The following is a 22,919-nucleotide window of genomic DNA, read 5'->3' on the forward strand; positions in this document are numbered from 1 at the left end:
CTGTTAAAGGAAGTGAGCAGTTTTTTGATAGTTGGAGTGGAAACCTACAGTCTTCCCAAAGAGTGGTTTGGAATATGTATCAAATGTTTATTGTGCATACTCTGACCCAGCACTCTCTCTTCTAGGGATTACCCAAAGGAGACAATCTCACAAATAATGAAGGACTGTGAGAATTTCATCAGAACACTATTATAATGTCAAAAAATTATGTTTTTGTCCATCAGTAGGGATTAGTTGGGCTTCCCTGGTGGCTCAGACAGTAAAGAATCTGTCAGCAATGCGGGAGACCCAGGTTCAATCCCTGGGTTGGGAAGATCCCCTGGAGAAGGGAATGGCAACCCACCCCAGTATTCTTGCCTGGAGAATCCCATGGACAGAGGACCCTGGAGGGCTCTGGAGGGCTAGAGGGCTACAGTCCATGGGGTCGGAAAGAGTTGCAGACAATTGAGCAACTAAGCATACACATGGATTGGTTAAATAGTGTCAATGAAAAATTAATCAGAAAGAAAGGGAAGACTTTATTGGAACTGAATTGAGGATTCAATTCGGGAAGAGCATCTCAGAAAGCTCTGAGAACTGTTCCGCCTGTTAGAGGTCAAAGCAGAGTTACGCAAGTTTTTTGAGTCAGAAGGCTGTACATCAAATAATGTTACTGATAGTTTACATAATCCTGGTCTGCAAGTGCAAAGTGGTGGGTCATGTGACCCCGTAAGGTCAAGAAGGAATGTCATCTTGGAGGAGTTGTCTTACTGAGGCTTGTACACGAGTACATTGATGGTTGGACGGCATCACCGACTCAATGGACATGAGTTTGAATAAACTCCGGGAGTTGGTGATGGATAGGGAGGCCTTGCGTGCTGCAGTCCATGGGGTCGAAAAGAGTCAGACACAACTGAGCGACTGAACTGAACTGAACTTACTGATGCCAGGAGAATATTGCACTTCATGGTTGAGCAGGTATTTCTGCCAGAGGGGAGGTTTGTGCAATGCGTCACACAGAGTGCGCAGTGGGGAGAGAGAGGCAGCCAAATGGCAGAGAAAAATTTTTGTGTCTTAAGTATTTCTTGTCTTGCCATAAAGTACGAATTTTATTTCATCTGAAGTTATATACAGACAGTGTTACACTATCATCTGACTAAATGCTGTACATCTGTGTGCTCTGAGTGATTATAAAAGCATATTGCAGAACAGCATGTGATATTGTGTGTACGAAGATGGATAGTAAGATGTCTGTAAAGATGTTCACCAAATGTTCTCCCCAAATGGCAGGGTTTCTGTTGATTTTTATGTCCATCTTTGTCCTTTGGGGTAATTTTACAGACAAATAAGGATTATTATTGTCATAAAGGCAATAAAGCTATTTCCAAAAGTCAAGTTCTTCCTGGAAATCACACCCCTGCAGAAGTGCTGCCTCCCCCAGCACTCACTCCCTCCCTCCTCTGGACTTTTTTTTCTTATAGTTATCTATTTATTCATCTGTGTTGGGTCTTAGTTGCAGCACAAGGGATCTTTGTTGGGTTATGTGGGATATTTTGTTGTGGTGCACAGACTCTCTGATTGTGGCGGGCAGGCTTAGTTGCTCCATGGCATGAGGGATCTTAGTTCCCTGACCAGGAATCAAACCTGCGTCCCCTGCAAGGCGGATTCTCAACCACTGGGCCACCAGGAAGTCCCTCCTCTGAACTTCTTACCTGTGTAGTACGAGGGCGTCTGAAGGGGGAGGGAGCCGCACAAGGTGACCTCTTAGTGCAGGAGACAGAAAAGGGGGCTCCTCTGTCTGCTCCATGCAGGATCTCACCACCACACCGTCAGCCCAAGCCACTGTATTCAAACCCCGGAGGGGTGTCTGACTACTGTCAGTTCAGTTGAACAATTTAATTATTTGTATGTGCATTATTCTTTTTGTATAGAATCTGCCTTTCTATCTCTTCAGGATTAACCGCCCAGTGCAAAATATGAGCATATTCTTATGGAAACACATTGCATAGAAATCATAACTTATATTCCAGATTAAAGTGTAAATTTGGTTGGGATTGTCTTTATACTAATCATTTCCTCCAGCAGCTGGATAATCCAGAGCTGTTTGCTGCAGCCAGTGGTAAGTGTCCAAAAGTTTTCTGACATAGCCCTTTGGGCATCAACATGATTCTTGTTTCACGTGTGTGTTTGAACCAGGGTTTTTTTTTTAATCATAATTCTTCTAATAGATACATCTTGAACACACTGTTGTTCAGTCATTAAGTTGTGTCTGACTCTTTGAGACCCCATGGACTACAGCATGCCAGATTCCCTGTCCTTCACCATCTCTCAGAGCTTGCTCAAACTGATGTTCATTGAGTCGGTGGTGCCATCCAACCATCTCATCCTCTATCGCCCCCTTCTCCTCCTGCCTTCAATCTTTCCCAGCATCAGGGGCTTTTCCAATGAGTCAGCTCTTCATATTAGGTGGCCAAAGTATTGGATATTCAGCCCCAAACCTTCCAATGAATATTTAGGACTGATTTCTTTTAGGATAGACTGGTTGGATCTCCTTGCAGTCCAAGGGACTCTCAAGAGTCTTCTCCAACACCACAGTTTGAAAACATCAGTTTTTCCATGCTCAGCCTGTTCTTCATGGTCCAGGTCTCACATCTGTACATGTTATCCTTATTTTTTATAGCATTTCCTAAGAGTTGCAGCTGCACTGCCAGTTTGTGAATTCTTTGGAAGGAACAAAATTTTTTTATGGTTTTATTTTGGCAAGAGATAAAACATGTACTATTAAGTTGGATCATGGAAAAAGCAAGAGAGTTCCAGAAAAACATCTATTTCTGCTTTATTGACTATGCCAAAGCCTTTGACTGTGTGGATCACAATAAACTGGAAAATTCTGAAAGAGATGGGAATACCAGACCATCTGACCTGCCTCTTGAGAAACATATGTACAGGTCAGGAAGCAACAGTTAGAACTGGACATGGAACAACAGACTCGTTCCAAATAGTAAAAGGAGTACTTCAAGGCTGTATATTGTCACCCTGCTTATTTAACTTATATGCAGAGTACATCATGAGAAATGGTGGGCTAGAAGAAGCACAAGCTGGAATCAAGATTGCCAGGAGAAATATCAATAACCTCAGATATGCAGATGACACCACCCTTATGGCAGAAAGTGAAGAGGAACTAAAGAGCCTCTTGATGAAGGTGAAAGAGGAGAGTGAAAAAGTTGGCTTAAAGCTCAACATTCAGAAAACGAAGATCATGGCATCTGGTCCCATCACTTCATGGGAAATAGATGGGGAAACAGTGGAAACAGTGTCAGACTTTATTTTTCTGGGCTCCAAAATCACTGCAGATGGTGATTGCAGCCATGAAATTAAAAGACGCTTGCTCCTTGGAAGGAAAGTTATGACCAACCTAGATAGCATATTCAAAAGCAGAGACATTACTTTGCCAACAAAGGTCCGTCTAGTTAAGGCTATGGTTTTTCCTGTGGTCATGTATGGATGTGAGAGTTGGACTCTGAAGAAAGCTGAGTGCCAAAGAATTGATGCCTTTGAACTGTGGTGTTGGAGAAGACTCTTGAGAGTCCCTTGGACTGCAAGGAGATCCAACCAGTCCATCCTAAAGGAGATCAGCCCTGGGATTTCTTTGGAAGGAATGATGCTGAAGCTGAAACTCCAGTACTTTGGCCACCTCATGCGAAGTGTTGACTCATTGGAAAAGACTCTGATGCTGAGAGGGATTGGGGGCAGGAGGAGAAGGGGACGACAGAGGATGAGATGGCTGGATGGCATCACCAACTAGATGGACATGAGTTTGAGTGAGCTTCAGGAGTTGGTGATGGACAGGGAGGCCTGGCGTGCTGCAGTTCATGGCGTCGCAAAGAGCTGGACACAAATAAGCAACTGGACTGAACTGAACTGAAGTTTCTGAAGCCAGTGCAGAAAATTCTGAAGCCAAAGTCAGTAGTTATTAAAACAAAAGAAGTAAGGCTTTAAATATGGTGTTCCCTGTGAACAAGTTTAAAAAAAGCAAAATTGGGCAGATCTTCACATTCTGATAGATCACTGATGGATGATTTAAAGGGTCTGGAGAAGTCCAGGAAAAGGGATATAATTAAGATAATAGGGACTTTCCAGTGTTCAGGTGGCTAAGACTCCACACTCCCAATGCAGGTGACCGGCTTCAATCCCTGGTCAGGGAACTAGATCTCACATGCCACACTGAGAGTTCACATGCCACTCAGCCAAATAAATATCTTTTGAAAGATGTTAGATGATGTTACAGTAGAAAGAATGGCATTTCTAAAAAAAATTAAATATAAGTTATGTCATATGATTTAGCCAAATTCTAGAGGCAATGCTTGTAGAGTTTTGCCTTTTTCATATGTCTCTTCTATACTCTGTAGCAACTCTTTCTTATTACAGCTTCTGCTAGTTTAGCAATTGAGGTTTAACCCTTGTCTTCATTTCCCCTTCCTCTGCCAGAAACATTCGTAGCCCTTTCCCAGACCTTTAGACTTTAAATGATTCAGATGATAACATTCTACAATCAGATTTAGACATAAAATTAAGAACAGGGGTTATGAATGAGCACTTCAAGAAATAGGTATCAGATAAAAGGAGAGAAATCTTTCGGTTAAATCAGAGAGTAGAATGTGAGTAGGAGACCAGGAAGATGAAACATGCCTCCCAATTCAAGGGACATTGTGGGCGAGGGCACCTCGGAGATCAAATTGCCCTGATCATTTCTGAGAGATTACTTCTTGCAAAAGGAGTAAGGGGCAGCAGAGGATAAGATGGTTAGATAGCATCGCCGACTCAATGGACATGAATTTGAGGAAACTCCAGGAGACAGTGGAGGGCGGAGGAGCCTAATGTGCTGCAGTTCATGGGGCTGCAAAGAATCGGACACAGTTTAGTGACAACAAAAACCACTTCATGTCTATGGCCCAAACAGCTTTCCCACCGTACCAAAAAGTAGCCAAATGAATAATGAAATAATAATACATTGTACGTATAATACATCTATTGTGTCATTTAGCCACAAACTACCAGGTATTGCTGTTTCCACAGGAGTGGAAACTGAGTGCCGCCCATCTGGGACATTGTCTTCTGACTCATAACCCCCTGCTTCCTTTCTGAGATGCTGCTAGCTTTCTAGAATCACTGGAGCTAGAACCCACTTGTTATGTTCATCTTTCACGCCGACATTAGTCCCAGGAGACTCTAAAGTGACTCACTAGTTTCTGTCACCAAATACATCACTCTTTTGGTGAGCTTGCAAAATGACTGAATTTTGGCTTCCTTTGTGGGAAATTGTGATGTGTCAAAGCTGAGAGGCGGTCAGAGTCATGTAGGACACATATCAACCTGTTAAAAGGGTTTGGTTAAATCAAGATCCTGGGTGGACCTGGGTTAATCACTCTAAACGAACTGAGAGCTTTTCAGTTCCTGATGGTGAAAGCCATGTAATAGTAAGCTCTTACTTAGATTAACTTGGGAATATTAAAACTCTCTTTCAAGTATCTCAGAATTACCTCTTAATATGTAATCAACTTTTATAGTGGGTCCTTGTTGGTTATCAGTTTTAAGTATAGCAGTGTGTACATGTCAATCCCAAACTCCTAATCTATCCCTCCCACCCACCCTTCCTGCTGGTGACCATAAATTCATTCTCCAGGTCTGTGAGTCTGTTTCTGTTGTAAGTTCATTTGTATCATTTTTTTTTAAGATTCTGCATACAAGTAATACCACATGACGTCTATCTGTCTGTGTCTGACTGCGCTTAGCGTGATAATCTCTAGATCCATCTGTGTTGCTGCAAGTGTGCAATCAACGTTTGATGTGAAAAAAAACCCTATATGCTGGTGATAGTGAACAGCAGCTGATTCGTTAGTCTGGACATTTGACTTTAGAATTCAGAGAAGGACTCTCTGTTATATTATCATGTATTCACACATATCTCCCACCCCCTCTGGTTTCCTCCAGGAATAACCTTACTTCCTGCTGCTGCTGCTGCTAAGTTGAGTCAGTCGTGTCCGACTCTGTTTGACCCCACAGATGGCAGCCCACCAGGCTCCCCCATCCCTGGGATTCTCCAGGCAAGAACACTGGAGTGGGTTGCCATTTCCTTCTCCAATGCATGAAAGTGAAAAGTGAAAGTGAAGTCGCTTAGTCGTGTCCGACTCTTCGCGACCCCATGGACTGCAGCCTACCAGGCTCCTCCATCCATGGGACTGTCCAGGCAAGAGTGCTGGAGTGGGGTGCCATTGCCTTCTCCCTACTAGATGCTATTTGTGGCCTAGGACCCAATGATTGAGAATTTCCAATATTGATCTAGTCAATACACAACATTTGCTGGAAACCACTAGAAGCCAAATGTCTGCTGTATCAGAATACCGTGGACTTCAGTGACTCAAACAGTAGAAATACGTTGTTCACAGCTCTGTAGGCTGGGAAGTCTGAGATCAAGGTACCAACAGTCAGGTGCTGGTGAGGCCTCTCTTCTAGGTTTACAAATGGCTACCCTCTTGCTGTGACCTCACATGGAAGGGAGGGAGAGAGAGACCTTTTCTCCTAAGAGCACTAATTTTATCACCTACCAGGGTTCTTGGCCTCTTTAATCAATAGAAATTGATCAGAGGCCAGACAAGAAATTCAAGCAAGGCTTTTCTGGGGCTCCTGCTGCAGCTGGTGGTGGGGGTCTGGAGGAAAGAAGTAACAGGTTTCCTTGCTTCCTCACTCTCCTAGGCAGGGCAAGCCGGCTCCTTATATGGGGTGAGGGGTGGAGCCAGAGGGGTGATTTAGGAGGTTTGCCCACCGTGTTGGTGCTGTTGTGTGCAAGGGGCATGCGCAGTACCCAGCTTTTGCTCCCAACACCCTGTTTTTGCTCCCAACTCTTCTGGAGCAGCAGTTGGGTTTTGGTCTTTTCCTATCTTGTGTCCATAATTTGCCCCAGCTGTACATTGTAGCACAGTTATTTTTAGTCCCTTATAGTTTCTTTGTATTTCGGTGCTCAAGGAGACCAGGTGCAAATATTGCAGCAAAGGGTCCCAGGTCCCAGCCCATCTCAGTTCCATTCATGAAGTTTCAACTGTCAGGACCTAATTACCTACCAAAGACCCCGTCTCCATGGCACTGGAGATTTTGGTTTCACTTATAAACTTAGGGGGTGGTGGGAGGACACACACATTCAGCCTATAGCATAATTACTTGGAAGTATCTCAAGAATGCCCTTAAAAACTGGTGTTAGGACTTCCCTGGAAGTCCAGTGGTTAAGACTGCGCTTCCAGTGCAGGAGGTCCAGGTTCAATCCCTGGTTGGGAGAAGGCAATGGCACCCCACCCATGCCTCAGGGACAAAAAAAATCCAAAGCTTAAAACAGAAGCAATATTGTAACAAATTCAATAAAGTCTTTAAAAATAATAAGTATTAGTCACTCAGTCCTGTCTGACTCTTTGTGACCTGATGAACTCTAGGCTCCTCTGTCCATGGGATTTTCCAGGCAAGAACACTGGAATGGGTTGCCATTTCCTTCTCCAGGGGATCTTCCTGACCCGGATATCAAACCCCAGTCTCCCACCTTGCAGGCAGATTCTTTAAAAAACAAAGCAAAACTGGTGTGTTAATCTCAAATAATATCCCACATTAGAAGAAAGAAAAAAAAAAAATTCACAAGGATTCACCCTGTAGCTCTTGCTCAGAATTCAGAGGTGAGGCATAGATGTAATATCCTCGGGTTTTTATTAGGGATACATGGCATATGATTTCTTCTGTTGGTACTTGTACCAGGTTTGACCTGGTAAAAGGTATCGTTGCACAGTGGGGGATGCAACCTGGCTGTACTCTTGACTCTGATCCCGCTTTCTTTTCTTGGTGGGGAAGGGAGGAGCAGACAGAGCCATCAAGAATGCCTGTGATCTATTCCAAGTAGTATTGTTAAATACACCAGGATTGCTGAAAAATAGCTGTGAGTTGCTGTCCTTTAGATACTTAGATGCAAAGGGTAAATGCAGTGGGTGTCACAGCCAGAATAGTAATTATGTCATCTGTTTTGTCCTGGAATGTGACTTAGTAATTGCAACATTTTCTCCCCATCATTGACGCTTGTAATTATAGTGCAACAAATGGGATTATGTGCTAACTTGAGCTGTTTTAATCACCTCTTTTACTCTGAAATGTAATGGTAAAATTCCACAGTTGTTCCCTAGCTCCCAATTCTTTTCTCTTTTCAACATCTGTTATCCTGTAACTCTTAACACTTCAGTACTAAGGAGAGGAGGCAGAGATGCTCTGGGCATTTTGTAACAGCGGATTTAAAGGCAAAGCAGACTTCAGGCTTGATAAAACATAAACAGTAACAGAGTCTTAAATTTCAGAATAAAGATTTCTCTTAGAAAGTAAATTGTCTATTTTATGTTTCAAAGATGGCAGATGTTTCTAGGATATGGTGAAGTCTGCATGCAATATTTTGTATACACTGAAGGAAACTTTGAACCATAAAAATCAATCTAGGGCTGATTAAGGAAACCCTCCCTTTCAATCTAAGGAGTGGGTTTTTAGTTTAATTAATGCTGGGCTACTAAACTGCGTGTTAGGGTGTCCTTTCCTCTGGAAGGCTCATTAAGATGATCGTTACATGTGTGTATCTTCAGATCCCATTACAGCAAGCTTCAGGGGTTATCCAAGATACTTTGGTTATACAGGAGTAAAGGGACCTTGGACACTGCATGAAATAAAGCTGATGGCGAAGGTGGGAAAAGGTGGAAAACTCCTTTTATTGTAAAATGACTTAATTTGCTCATACTGTGCTGTAGGATGTTCTCAATAATTTGAGTGCATCTATAAAGCTAATACTGTGTGGAGCCGACCCAGATCCACACAAAACTGGGTGCTGATCACTTGGTACCAGTACTAACAATTCTGGTTTCATTCTTGTAGTACAGGTGCTCCAGATGGAACTCTGCAATCCAGAGGTGTGTACATATAACTAAGCAAACACATCTGTGACCCTGAAACAACAAAAGGAGGCATTGTAAGAACAGCTTGTTTTCTTGAAAGAAAAATTGTGGCATCAAGCATAGTATCACCTTTGATATGATAGAAAAAGCCCTAGGTTGGACCTGCTTAGAGCTAGTGAGGCCACATGTTAATGGCATGGTTGTAGACCCGGGGCTGTGAGGGGTGCAAATATACAACTGTGAGACCAGAAGGAGACCAGTCTTAACTCACCTCCACAGTTCAGTTCAGTTCAGTTTAGTCGCTCAGTCGTGTCCGACTCTTTGCGACCCCACGAATCGCAGCACAGCAGGCCTCCCTGTCCATCACCAACTCCTGGAGTTCACCCAGACTCACGCCCATCAAGTCAGTGATGCCATCCAGCCATCTCATCCTCTGTCGGTCCCCTTCTCCTTCTGCCCCCAATCCCTCCCAGCATCAGGATCTTTTCCAATGAGTCAACTCTTTGCATGAGGTGGCCAAAGTATTGGAGTTTCAGCTTTAGCATCATTCCTTCCAAAGAACACCCAGGGCTGATCTCCTTCAGAATGGACTGGTTGGAAGGGACTCTCAGGAGTCTTCTCCAACATCACAGTTCAAAAGCATCAATTCTTCGGCATCTTTTCAAGAAAATTAGAGATACCAAGGGAACATTTCATGCAAAGATGGGCTCGATAAAGGACAGAAATGGTATGGACCTAACAGAAGCAGAAGATACTAAGAAGAGGTGGCAAGAATACACAGAAGAACTATGCAAAAAAGATCTTCATGACCAAGATAATCACGATGGTGTGATCACTCACCTAGAGCCAGACATCCTGGAATGTGAAGTCAAGTGGGCCTTAGAAAGCATCACTATGAACAAAGCTAATGGAGGTGATGGAATTCCAGTTGAGCTATTTCAAATCCTGAAAGATGATGCTAGGAAAGTGCTGCACTCAATATGCCAGCAAATTTGGAAAACTCAGCAGTGGCCACAGGACTGGAAAAGGGCAGTTTTCATTCCAATCCCAAAGAAAGGCAATGCCAAAGAATGCTCAAACTACCGCACCTCCGCAGGGCGACCCCTAAAGCCCCATTTTTTTGAACCCCTCCTCCCATGCCTTGGCCGGATGGTTGAGGATGCAGCGCCCCCTTGCGGTGCGGTAGCTCTCAGAAAATTAGTCAAATCTGCCCACAATGAATGGATGTTGACAAGCATCTGAACAAGTAAACTGATCAAGAGGAAGGAAGCTGAAATAATATTTAGCAAACCAAAAAGCCAAAAAAAAAAAGTGATGATATTTAGTAAACCAAAAACCAAAAAATACCTGCTAATAATATTTGCAAACTTCAGACCAGCTGGATCCTGTTGTTAGTAGGTAAACTGAAGAACATTAAAATTTTTTTATTTAATTTAGACACAGGTGGAGTCGAAGCTGGCAATGCTAAACCAAAGGTAGTTAGCACCATCCGTTGACAGGCAGAGGGCAAGGTGTTTGTAGAAAGATGCTGAAGCAAAGCACTATTTGACAGGTTTAGCTTAAGCAGTTGCATTAGGTGGGAAAGCCTGGCTGGCTGTTTGTGGTGGTCTTAAGTTTCACCTTTTCAAGTTCTCTGGCTTAGGCGTTAGTTTAAAAAGGCTGTGCTGTGCTCAGTTATGTCCAACTCTTTGGGACACTGTGGACTGTAGCCCGCCTGGCTCCTCTAGTCCATGGGATATTCCAAGCAAGAATACTGGAGTGGGTTGCCATTTTCCTCCTCCAGGGGATCTTTCCAACCCAGGGATTGAACCTGGGTCTCTTGTATCTCCTGCCTTGGCAGGCAGATTCTTGACCACTAACACCACCTGGGAAACCCTTAGTTTAAAAAGGCTGCTACTAAGGAATTAGAGCCAACCCAGTGTAATAGCGTCCTTGTTGATACACGAACAGCATGCAGGTCACAGCCTAGAAGAAGGAGTCTCAGAGCAACGTTGGAGCATCCATCCAAGCCAGGGCAAAGGAAGAGGAAGCCAGTCCCAGCTGCTGACACTCATGGTTTTCTTGGCAAGATTGTCCATGGGGGGCTGCCCTGGTGGTCCAGCGGTTAAGATCCCATGCTGACAGTGCCGTGGGTGTGGGTTCAATCCCTGATCAGAGAACTAAGATCCCACATGCCGTGCAGCATGACCAAAAGATTATTTTTAAATTGTCCCTGGATTAAACAAATGACCTAAGAAATTTTAGTTGCAGGACTTCTCCTTCTGGTCACATGAGTTCCCAGGTAGCTGGTCTACAAAAAGAGTGTGCTGGCCCAGCAGACAAGAACTTTCCAGGCCACCTTCCAGGTACAGTTTTCATGAGCAATTAATCAGGCAGCTACTGTAGTGTTTAGCTTCTGTAGCCGGACCGCTTGGCTTCAATCCTGGTCTCTCTCTCACCGGTTGTATGAACTTGGACAGATTTCTTAACTTTCATGCCTTAGTTTCCTCATCTGTAAAGTGACTTTGCTGCTGCTGCTGCTGCTACTAAGTTGCTTCAGTCGTGTCCAATTCTGTGCAACCCCATAGATGGCAGCCCACCAGGCTCCTCCGTCCCTGGGATTCTCCAGGCAAGAATACTGGAGTGGGTTGCCATTTCCTTCTCCAATGCATGGAAGTGAAAGTGAAGTCGCTCAGTCATGTCGGACTCCTAGGGACCCCATGGACTGCAGCCCATCAGGCTCCTCCATCCATGGGATTTTCCAGGCAAGAGTACTGGAGTTGGGTTGCCATTGCCTTCTCCCACAATAAACCGTAATTGTGTAAAATAACCTAATTTGTATACTTTTCCTATGTAAAGTCTACATTACCCTCTCCTTATCTCACTTTTTTCTTCCTAAGCAACCTGACCCCTACCCCAAATGCAGGTGTCAGATTCCTAAAAAGCCTGGAGAAAAAATCAGGAGGCATGCAGGTTTGTGGAAGAAACCAGCCAACCGGTTCAGAGAAATACTTTCACTGCCAGTTTTATGGTCCAAAATGCAGAGTGAGAAGCGATTACATCTCAGGAAAATTCCCAGGGCGGCGAGGAGTTGGCTGAGATGCAATACCCATCAAGTCCTCTCTGGCTGGGAAAAGAAAAGGGTAGGAACCTTCAGCCTGGGCAGAATCTTCATTCCGTCCCCAGCGAGGAAATCAGGTGCTTCCACCTTCCGTGCTGCCCCCTGGTGGCAGCAAGAGCAAGCCTGGATGCTCGCTCTCCCAGCGCACGCTCTCCCGGATGTCAGTTTTTGGAACCAAGTACAAAATCTCTGGGTGGCCCTCCAGCACTGCTGCTCGTCTGTCTGCAGTCGGGGAGCCAGGGAGGGGCTGCGCTCCCCGGACAGGGCCAGCCTCTGGATCCGGTTTGCTGCGTTTGGCCAGGTCCTCATTGTGAGCCTTGCGGATGTGGCGGTACAGGTCCCCTGACTGCGTGAAGCTGCGCAGGCAGTAGCGGCATCGTAGGGTCGCTCCCGCGTGTGCACTGTGGCGTGACGCCGCAGTGTGTAAGAGCATGAGAAGGTCTTCCCACATGTCTCGCAAGTAGGAACATCCTCAGTAAAACCCCCAAAGCTTCCGGGGGCTGTTTCATACTCAGAAGGCAAGTAGAGTGGCTCCTGCAGGGCGGGTGGAGCAGGCAGGGGCGAGGTCACCAGTCCTCGATGATACTGCCCTGGACCTGGCAGCAACTGGTAGGGTAGGTGCGGATCTGGCGGCAGGGAGTGGTCACTGGGCCCCACCTCCTCCAATCCTGCTGCCCGTGGCTCCTCAAAGGCCTCTGGCTGGGGGGGCTGGCCACCATACATGGCTCCTCCAGGAGGGAAAAGTCCCTGACAATAGTATTTAGAAGAATTAAATGAGGCCAGACATATAATGGGGCTCCCCCTGGTGGCTCAGTTCAGTTCAGTCACTCAGTCATGTCTGACTCTGCGACCCCATGGACTGCAGCACACCAGACTTCCCTGTCCACGACCAACTCCCGGAGCTTACTCAAACTCATGTCCATCCAGTCGGTGATGCCATCCAACCATCTCATCCTCTGTCATCTCCTTCTCCTCCTGCCTCCAATCTTTCCCAGCATCAGGGTCTTTTCCAATGAGTCAGTTTTTTGCATCAGGTGGCCAAAGTATTGGAGCTTCAGCTTCAGCATCAGTCCTTCCAATGAATATTCAGGACTAATATCTTTTAGGATTGATTGGTTTGATCTCCTTGTAGTCCAAGGGACTCTCAAGAGTCTTCTCCGACACCACAGTTCAAAAGTATCAATTTTTCGGTGCTCAGCTTCCTTTGTGGTCCAACTCTCACATCCATACATGATACTGGAAAAGCCATAGCTTTGGCTCAGCGGTAAAGAATCTGCCTGCCAAGGCAGGAGATGCAAGAGACGTGAGTTCGATCACTGGGTCAGGAAGATCCCCTGGAGGAGGAAATGGCAACCCACTCCAAACTGCCAAGGTCCAGCCCCGGCTGATCCAGGGAATTTGAAGGGGAGACGGCTTCGGCGAGTTCACTGGCTTGATTTAAATATTCATCAAGGATATAAAGAGTAATAGAATGAGGATAGCTCAGTAGAAAAATTCAGCGGAGAAAAGAGGCTGAGTAGCTTGGTTTACGCGGAAAATCAATATAACCTGTGACATCAGGTTAGCTCTGACCACGGAGGCCACAGTCGCCCTCTCGAATAGCAGAAGGTGCCCCACCTTAGGCACCTTCTTGAGTGGGTCTTAGAAGCCCAGGCAAATAAATGGTCGCATAGGACCTCCACGCTCCAGATGGAGACTCAGCCAGAATGTGAAAGAAAGAATGACGTGGGGAGACCAAGCTTCGGTGAGCAAGGCCCATAGCTTTATTTTCAACAGGGGCTTTTATACCCTAAGTTGCATGTAGAGGATAATAGGGGATGTGAAATCATGCAAAGTCAGCAGTCTTTGATCCTTATCGAAACCAGGATTTCTTTCCTGCAAATTTATTGTATACAAATGGTTTAGGTGATTTACATCATCTTCTGGCCAGAAGGTCTATTAACATTTTATGACTCTGACAAAGGTTTGTCAACTGTAAGACTTATTTTCTCTAAGAGTAATTATTTTAAGGTTTGGCGCCATCCTCCAAAGGTGTTAGATAAAGTTGCATTCCTATAGGGCAGAAGTGCAGTGGGTTTACAACAAAGGAAAGAATTTATTACTTTAAGGGTCTAAAGTTGCTAACACCAAGGCCACTACTTATTTTTACTACATACCAACTATATTAATTAATACACATTCAAGGATACAATACGGGGGATGTGGAAACTTGGCAGCAAGCATTGGTTCATCAATGAAATCTTTTACTAGTTTTATTCTGACAGTTTCTAACTCTCTGAGAGGCTCTAAGCTATTTGAATATCTTAAGCTTCCCATGCCTCTCACGGCTGGGAGACTGTAAACAATCATATGACTAGCTTTAGGAGTCCTGGTAAACTTGTCAGGCAAGTTAGAGAGCTATGTGAGGGGTTTGGATTTAAACACTCCTAATGCCCAGGAACTTTATTAACTCGAGCTGTAAGTTAACTCTTTTTAGAGAGAGCGAGATGGTGGTGGGGGACAGCCCCCGTAAAGTCAGAGGTGAGAGCACAAAGCAGTAAAGTAGGCAGACTCTGGTTTTTGGGGGTAGATGCTTGAGAATATCCAGGGGGACTCCTGAGGCTCGATCCCGCCTTTGCGTATGCCGAGCCTCCTTCCTCATGACCTTTGCCATGGGCAGAGCTCCTCACGCCGGCTCCCGGCACCAAACTTCTTGCCTGGAGAGTTCCATAGGCAGAGAAGTCAGGCAGGCTACAGTCCATGGGGTCGCAAAGAGTTGGGCACGACTGAGCGTGCACCACACACAAGACATATGACAATGTGTTTAGCTCCAGGGCTTGGTGCATATTAATAACAAGGACTCGGTTCTTGCCAACTATTATTTTGATTAATGATTTTATATGGTTGTCTCTTGGATTTGTTTAATATGGATCTGCCACAAGATATGAGCCATTCTTGGCTTGCCAGAAAATCACGTCTCTGGGATCAGTTGGCTGGAACCAGCCTCTGGATAAAAGGGGCAGGTTCACCAGGGTAACTGCCCCCATGTGGAACTGGATGGGGTGGGGTACTCAGACACCCCTGTCTGCGTAGCCCTGCAGAGGTGTGCAGCTGTGCTTCTGTGATGTTTTAGTGCACCCTGATTATTTTAGTAATGTTACAATTTTTGAGTCTTCTCAGACCCCTGGAAAGCAAAAGTCTTGCCTTATTTTTTCCCCTATATCCTCTCAATTAGCTGAAAGATTGACACACAGCTTCCTAGATGAAATTGTGAGGTTTATAGAGAATTCAGAATGAATGGAAGCATGTCCTTGTCCCCAAAAGTGAAATAGATGGGAAAAAGGAAAACTAGAGATAAGGGATGATGATAAGACTTTAAAAATATATATTTATTTATTTATATTTGGCTGTCCCGGATCTTAGTTGTGGCATTTGAACTCCTAGTTGCAGCGTGTGGGATCTAGTTCCCTGCCCGGGGATCACACCTGACCCCCTGTATTGGGAGCATGGAGTTTTAGCCAGTGGACCAGCAGGCAAGTCCCAAGACTTTCTTAAATGAAGCATCTGGAAGAACTCACTGAAGTTAGAGCTAAGAGGACCTGGCTCTTAGGGAGGAAGACAGATGCTCGAACATCGCCACCTTCTTGCGCGTGCTGGCCTGGGCAGTGGTGAAGACCGGTTCACAGTGGTTGTGGGAGGAACTGTTGGGTGAATTCTGTGGTCATCCTAACACAGCGGCCATGGAGAAGACCCCTTGCCTCTGTGGGCTGAAGGAGATGCCTGGAGTAGAGAGGAGGGGACTGCGACCCAGGCAGTCAGGGGAGAGCCCTTGGCTTCGGTTCAGAAGGTGACAAGCCTGATGCCAGGCTCAGGCTCCACACCCAAACACTCACGGTGTGATTCTGGTTTTTTGTATGTCTATCGAGTTTTTTTTAAAAAAATACATTTATTTGTTTGGCTGCACCAGGTCTTTGCTGTGGCACGCAGGATCTTTTAGTGGTGGCACATGACTCTGATAGTAGTTGCAGTGTGTGGAATTATGTTCCCTGCCCGGGAATCAAACCCAGGCCCCTTGCATTGGGACCTTGGAGCCTTAGCCACTGGGCCACCAGCAGAGTCCCTCCCTCACACCTTTGTGGGCTCCAGAGTCAGCTTCCCTGCTCCTGTTCTCTAGCCCCTCGTGGTGGCCTCATAGGTCCCCTGCAGGCCTATATGTGTGGCCTCCACCTCACCTGGGAGATTTCTGTATGGGTGTCCTGTAAATCACTGCAAACTTCATTCTCATTCAACCCAACATCCATTTTATTTAGGCTCTACAGCACTGCGGTGGTGCTATCAGAGCTAAAACTACAGACCGTTTAGAGTAAACAGGATCTTGGAGATAGCTAACTCTCCCAATGTTATAAATGAGGAAGCTAAAGCTCAGAGAAGTTGAGTGACTTACCTAAAGTCGCACAGTCACCTTGGGGCTAAGATGGACAGGGAAGCCTGATGCTCCATCCCACACTCCCAACAAATGTAGACTTTGTCTGGATTTAGGTGGACTCATAGGCTCAACTTTTAGTTGTTTCATCAGAAGGAAAAATGTATTACATATCTCCACTAAAATTATTTGTTATATTCTAGCCACTGCTGAAATAGGTAAATCTAGGCTGGAAATTAATTAGAAGATTTTCTATAAAATTTTGGAAGATGGGCCAGTTTGTTTTTTTTAAGTGTTGAGCCTTGGTGGCGTTGTTTTTGTTTTGTTTTTAATATTTATTCATTTGGCTGTACCAGGTCTTAGTTGTGGCATGCGAGACTTTTGTTAATAGTTGCAGCAGGTGAACTCTTAGTTGCAGCACATAAGATCTAGTTCCTTGATCGGTGATTGAACCCAGGCCCCCTGCATTGGGAATGCGGAGTCTTAGCCACTGGGCCACTAGGGAAGTACCAACAGCCAATTTTTAACACCTGGTTGGAAGGTGTATGGCTTGTGTGTCCTGGGGGCCTTCAAACATTTTTCTTTCACCTGCAGCGTGTTTATCATTCTGGGGGAGATTTAGACACTAATTGCATGAAAAGGATTCCTTTTGACTGCTATATACTTACTGCAGCCTGTGGCCTCTAATAGGCACTTACAGGCAGAACAAGCCAACCGGCAGGATGATTCAATACGCAGACCAGTCATTTGCTGGACTCGTGACCTAGACCACGGGCCAATGAGCTGGCCCCTTCCTCCTCTTAGCAAACGCTTCCCAGCGCCTTGCCTACTCCCACCTGCTTCTCCCCTGGAGCTCCTGGAGATTACCTGCAAGGTAATTGGATCCATAGCTGCCAAGTGTCAACAGGCTTCAGAGAAGCCTGAAAGGAAAATCAAAGAGGTTTCTGGTCAGGAGCAACTCTCTCCTCAGAGAGAGTTGGCCTTCCGAGTTCAATGTGGGCTTGTGTGTAGCTTATGTGTGTGTGTGTTCTCTGTAATGTGCTTATGATCTGTGTTCTCCTGGGGAGGATCAAGAGCCTGGGTTGGTCATGAGAATGGATTGCAGTAAAACAATAACACTAATAATAATAATTACAATCACCAGGGCCAGAAATTGGCTTTATCTGTCTAGAGGTCGTTTTACAGAGTCATTGGTGAGGCTCCTGGCCTGGAACCGTCACTCATCACTCAGTTCCGAGTAGGACTAGATGTCTAGACCCTCCTGATGGTGCCTCATACCTCTGCTGGTATTGATCTACACTTCCACTGGATGGCACCTCTTTCTGTCACCTAGTCCAAGCTCATCCTGCTTGACCCATGACAGGCCACTAAGTCGAGAGACGAGTTGTCGGGGCAAAGAAGACTGACTTTATTTGGAGAGCCAGCAGATGGAGAAGACGGTGGACTGGTGTCCCAAAGAACCATCTTCCCTGAATTAGAACTCGGGTTTCTTTTATACTAAAGGAGGAGAGAGGGTGGCTGGTTATTACAAATTTCTTGGTATTGGAATCCTTTGTTCTCACAGCTGTCCGCATAGCTCTGGTCACAATATTCCCATAAACCTCCAACAAGATAAATGCTCTTCTCTGTTCTGCAACTTTCTATCTCTCTGTGAATGGAAAAGTGTTATACTTTTAAAGGTCAGAGCCTTGAGAATGGGTCTCCTGTATATTTCAGGAGGAGCATTCTTTTATGAAAGATGCAGAGCCTGCATGACAAAGCACAGATAACACAGCACAAGGGTTAGAGCTAAAGGAATAGATCCAATATGGAGTCAGGCTTGTTCTTCTCTATTACATTTCCTCGGAGGCAACTTTCAAAACCCGTCTCTGGATTTGCACAAGCCCTCTCTCCAGGCCGCGGAATGCCTTGTCATCGGCAGTGCATGCAGCACAGCCTATCCTCAGGCTTGTCCACTTTCCAGACCGACACCTCTGCCTTGGACCCACCGTGAACTGGCCTCTAACCCTGCACTTGTGCTGTGTACCCCCCAGGTCTCCCAGGCAGCGGCGGACCTCCTGGCCTACTGTGAAGCTCATGTGAGGGAGGACCCTCTCATCATCCCAGTGCCTGCGTCAGAAAACCCCTTCCGAGAGAAGAAGTTCTTTTGTACCATCCTCTGACTCCATTTGTTGTGAAAATGTCTCCTTTTCTGTCTCTAAAATCCCTGGTAGAGACCACGCATGCTCTTAGCTTTAGGGAGCTCTGCCCACACTCACCCCTGCCCAACCAGCGTTACCCCGCTGCCTGTCTTTTCATTGGTTTTCTTCCTTGTCTGCAGTTTCACCTTTTCTTTTCATGTTTCTGTTATTTTCATTATTAGTAAAGAAAATACACCTTTTTTATAGCCAAATAACAAATGTGCCAAGTTAAAAATAAGTATGGGTGTAAGGGCTTAAATTTTTTAAACATCAGTTCCCAAGTTTACTTATATCAAGTTTATACATTTCGGTGGATAACTTATTGAGAAGAGAAGAGGTACTCAACAAGCCCCCCATTTACCATCATTCAGTATCAAATTAGAGCATTTTGACCAACTGAAGTCCGTGGGTAAAGGTTCCATCTCTCTTCCTGGAGAAAGTTCTGGAAGTTTTCTATTTCCTGCTTTTCCATCATCCTGTTTAAAAAAGAAAGAACCCACATCACTGGATGGTTTTCTAAATAGGGTCATCCGGGGGCCGTGTGACTCAACCCCAGATGGGGAGCCCAGACCCCTGTTTCCCAGTGATTGTCCTTGATTCCCTTTGTAGGTGGTCCTTCTGCAAATGCAGGTGGTGGGTAGATATTGGAGTGAGCTTAACTGTAAATGTGGCCCCATCACTTCTCTTTACGTGCTCCAGCCAAGCAGGCCAGGGGCATGTTTCTTCTCTCCAAATACCACTTCATCCTGCTTCCTCCTATTCTGGCTCCTGCCCTGCAGGGGCTGCATTAATACGGGCCTGTTCTGTGCACAGCACTGGGCCCTGCAGGATTTCACTAGGGTGGCCCCTGCCCCAGAGGAGCGAGTCAGGGGGAGCAACTCACCATGTAGCCTCCACTGATCGAAGCATTCACATGTATCCACTTACTTAATCCTCCAACAACATACATCTGTTCTAAAAAGAGGAAAACTGAGGCACAGAGAGACCATGTAGTTTCCCCAAGCTATAGATAGTAAGCCAGAAGGCTGGGACCTGAGTGCAGACAGTCCAACTCCTAAGCCTCTGAGTTCCACTGTCTTCCAGCCCTACCTGTTTGCAGGTAGGTAGGTAGACCTGAAAACAGCTTGAGCCATGTGCCACGAAGCACCATTGCTGGGGTCTGCTCAGCAGCACACTTCTCTTCCCATCTTCCCTGGGAGCAGACGTGTCAGTCCCATATTCTGGCAGCTTATGGAAAATGATATGTGTCTGCCCACGTGGAAGGCTTGACAGCTTTTGATTTTTCTGAGACAAACTTGCAGGTTCCACCTAAGACAAACTCCTATCACTCCAATAAAGGAAGGGAGTAAACCACAGGGTAGAGAGCGAATGCTCTGTCCAAGTTTGCCCTGTTCCATTTGTTTGGAAGTTTCCTCCCACCCTGGCTCTGGCAGTGGCTACACTGAGTGATTCTAGGCAAGCCACTGTATGCCTGGAGCGTTCCAGTCTGCAGATTGTGGATAGTGGGCAGTTACTCCTCCTGTCCATCATAAAGGAGATCAGTCCTGGGTGTTCACTGGAAGGACTGATATTGAAGCTGAAACTCCAGTACTTTGGCCACCTGATGCGAAGAGCTGACTGATTTGAGAAGACCCTGATGCTGGGAAAGATTGAAGGAGGGAGGAGAAGGGGACAACAGAGATTGAGATGGTTGGATGGCATCACCAACTCGATGGACATGAGTTTGAGTAAACTCCGGGAGTTGGTGATGGACAGGGAGGCCTGGCGTGCTGCGAGTCATGGAGTCACAAAGAGTTGGACACAACTGAGCAACTGAACTGAACTCCTCCTGTCTTTGCTCTAAGATAGGGGGAGGTGCTACATAGATGAAAGCTCTGATTATCATTTAAAACAAGTAAATTTACTGAATGCCAGGTTATAGTATAGTATAGTATAGTATAGTATACTATAGTATAGTATAGTATAGTATAGTATAGTATAGAATGCGTGACTTCAAAGATCCATGGTTCAGTTGGAAGAATCATATAAAATCACCCACAAAAAAGGCAATATAATTTTCAGATCAATTAGTGACTTGCTACCCTTGTAAATGATTTTAGTACATTTTTATTCTTTGCTTCTTTTGTTGAAATCAATTCTTCCTTTCATGAAAGCTCCCTGACAATACCAGTGTTGTTAGGAAGGTGTGTGCTCAAACTATAGCATAATTGTATGCTGTCTGTGGTAATATGACTTCCAGTCTCCCTCTATTTTGGTTTATGACCAGGATCTCTTTATCCTGTGGTCCATGTCAACATCATTAACTTGATCAAGCAAAGCACAATCCATAAAAGCACATCAGAGAGACTGGGACAGTGGGACAACACAGAAACCAGCTAAACCAGGTCAAGAGAGAACTAGTGCGCTCCTGGAGTTCACCAGACTTTCTTCCTTTTGTTTTCGCTTTCACCATCCCTCCATGTTCTCTTCCCTCTTCTCCTGTCTGCCTTGCATCCCTCCAGGAAATGCTTTTTGTCTCTCACTACACCTTTGCCTTTCAAACCTACAGCATTTTGTGTGGCTTGCCCCTTCTAATGTATCCCTGAATTCAGTGTTGCCCGTAAAGGCGAACTCATGCGCATGGGCTGTGAGACGCACAAGTGTGTGGATAAGACCCTCCCCCTCCCCCCGGCAGAAGTAGGGATGCAATGAAGCTGCCTGGAGTAAGCAGTTGTCATGTGGTGTTTCCAGCTTGACTGTCCAACACCTGACCCGTTTCCTGAAGGGGGAAGTCATGAAATCACCCCATATAAACAAATGTAGTGGGATGCAGCGCCTCCAGCACCATGGATGCTGAAATGGGAACGCCTTCCCTGTCTCAGGTGCACCCCCTTCTCCAGCACCAGACTGACCAGGCAGTGACCAGTGACCTAGGGTGGACTCCTTGGACACCCATGCTTAGGACTGTGAGTTTGGTGCAGGTGACACAGAAATGAAGGGATGCTGAGATTCATTTCATGGGCGCTGTGATGGCCCAGGGCTGGCAGTGGCCCATCGTGAAGGTTTCCGAGACTAGCAGGCCAGGGGTGGCGCCCACTGGTGGTGGTGTCTAGGGATGATGGAGTCCTGAGCAGATTGTTTCTGCTTCATTCCTTGGCCCCACTGGGCTGTCACGGCCCCCACCTGTCTTCCTAACTCTCCTTTCTAGCTTTCTGTCAGTTCGGTGAGCATTCAAGCTCCATCCAATAAATTCCTCATTCTTCTGTGAAATAGCCTGGGTTAAGTGTACTTATCATATGACCTAAAGACTCCATTCCTAGGTGTCTACCCAAAAGAAATGTGTATGTATATTCACCAAGAGAAATGTAGTAGAAAATTCAGAGAAGCACTGTTCATAATAACCCCAAACTGGAAAGTACCCACATGCCCATGTTGAACGGATAAACAAGTTATAGTCTATTCACACAGTGAAGCCCCACACAGCAAGGAGAAGCGACACTCGTGCAGACACACACACGACACTGTGAGTCTCACAGGAGGAGGCAAATCCGGACTGTATAGTTCTGTTTACATCAAGTGAGAAACCCGGCAAAGCTGTTCGCAAGTAGTTATGTAAGTTACTCTTAGATGGGCACAAGGGTGTTCCTTGGAGGTTCTGTTCCTTGATCCGGTTGCTGGTCACTTGGGCATGTCTATTTTGTGAAAATTCTTTGAGCTGTACACTTGTGGTTTGTGCCCTTTTCTGTATGTATGTTGTACTTCAATAAAAAGTGTGCTTAGCAATTGAGAATCCTATGGTTATTTCCCATCCCCCCCACCCTGACTTTTTTTTTGACAGCTCAACTTTTTACTCCTCTTTATGTGTAACATCATTAGTGGGACATTTAAGTATGTGATGACATTCTGAAATACAAAGTACTTGTAATCCACAGCTCTCTGGACAGAGAGTAGCTCCCAGAGTATTGCAGACAGAGCCTATGAATGGGGTGTGTGAATGCCATGTGTGGAATCTGTGTTGTTGGGAGAACAGTGAGGAATCCTCCTGGGATTTCCCTCTTGGATCAGCCTCTCTGTCAGTGAGGCTGATGACTTCCTCTCAGCCTCTCCTGGCTTCTGACCACTGGAATGAATGGATAACAGGCCACAAAGCCCTGTTATCAGACACCACCTCTGGGGGAAAGAGCTCTACAGGCATCAGCTGGCTTTGCAATGACTCATCTTCTGAATGCAACCCAGTGTCCCAGGCAACCCGACCTGGAAATACATGGAGGGAACCAGCTCCCTCGACTCTGCCCCCGCCCATGGGAATGCTGGGC

General features: G+C 45.7%; 1 protein-coding gene across 7 annotated transcripts in view; it reads left to right on the top strand.

The window, feature by feature from the left end:
- Positions 1-22,386, top strand: part of GNG4 (G protein subunit gamma 4) — a 71,269-nt gene extending 48,883 nt beyond the window's left edge. For 2 of the 7 annotated variants that reach the window (XR_015157140.1, XR_015157139.1), the window contains exons 4-5: positions 11,187-11,287; positions 18,478-18,600. Coding sequence is in view for 3 of the 7 variants with exons in the window: in XM_086382826.1 (XP_086238952.1) it covers positions 18,478-18,606 (129 nt within the window). In the remaining 4 variants the exon portion in view is untranslated. Of the gene's footprint in view, positions 1-5,970; positions 6,108-8,922; positions 8,944-11,186; positions 11,288-18,477 lie in introns of those variants that run through there. The other 5 variants (XM_086382827.1, XM_086382828.1, XR_015157143.1 and 2 more) reach the window with 4 other exon arrangements.
- Positions 22,387-22,919: the final 533 nt, after the last annotated feature.

This window comes from Bos grunniens, chromosome 28 (genome assembly GCF_055505025.1).
Source record: "Bos grunniens cultivar Pamir isolate PY7600 chromosome 28, Bosgru_T2T1.0, whole genome shotgun sequence".
Taxonomy (NCBI): Eukaryota; Metazoa; Chordata; class Mammalia; order Artiodactyla; family Bovidae; genus Bos; species Bos grunniens.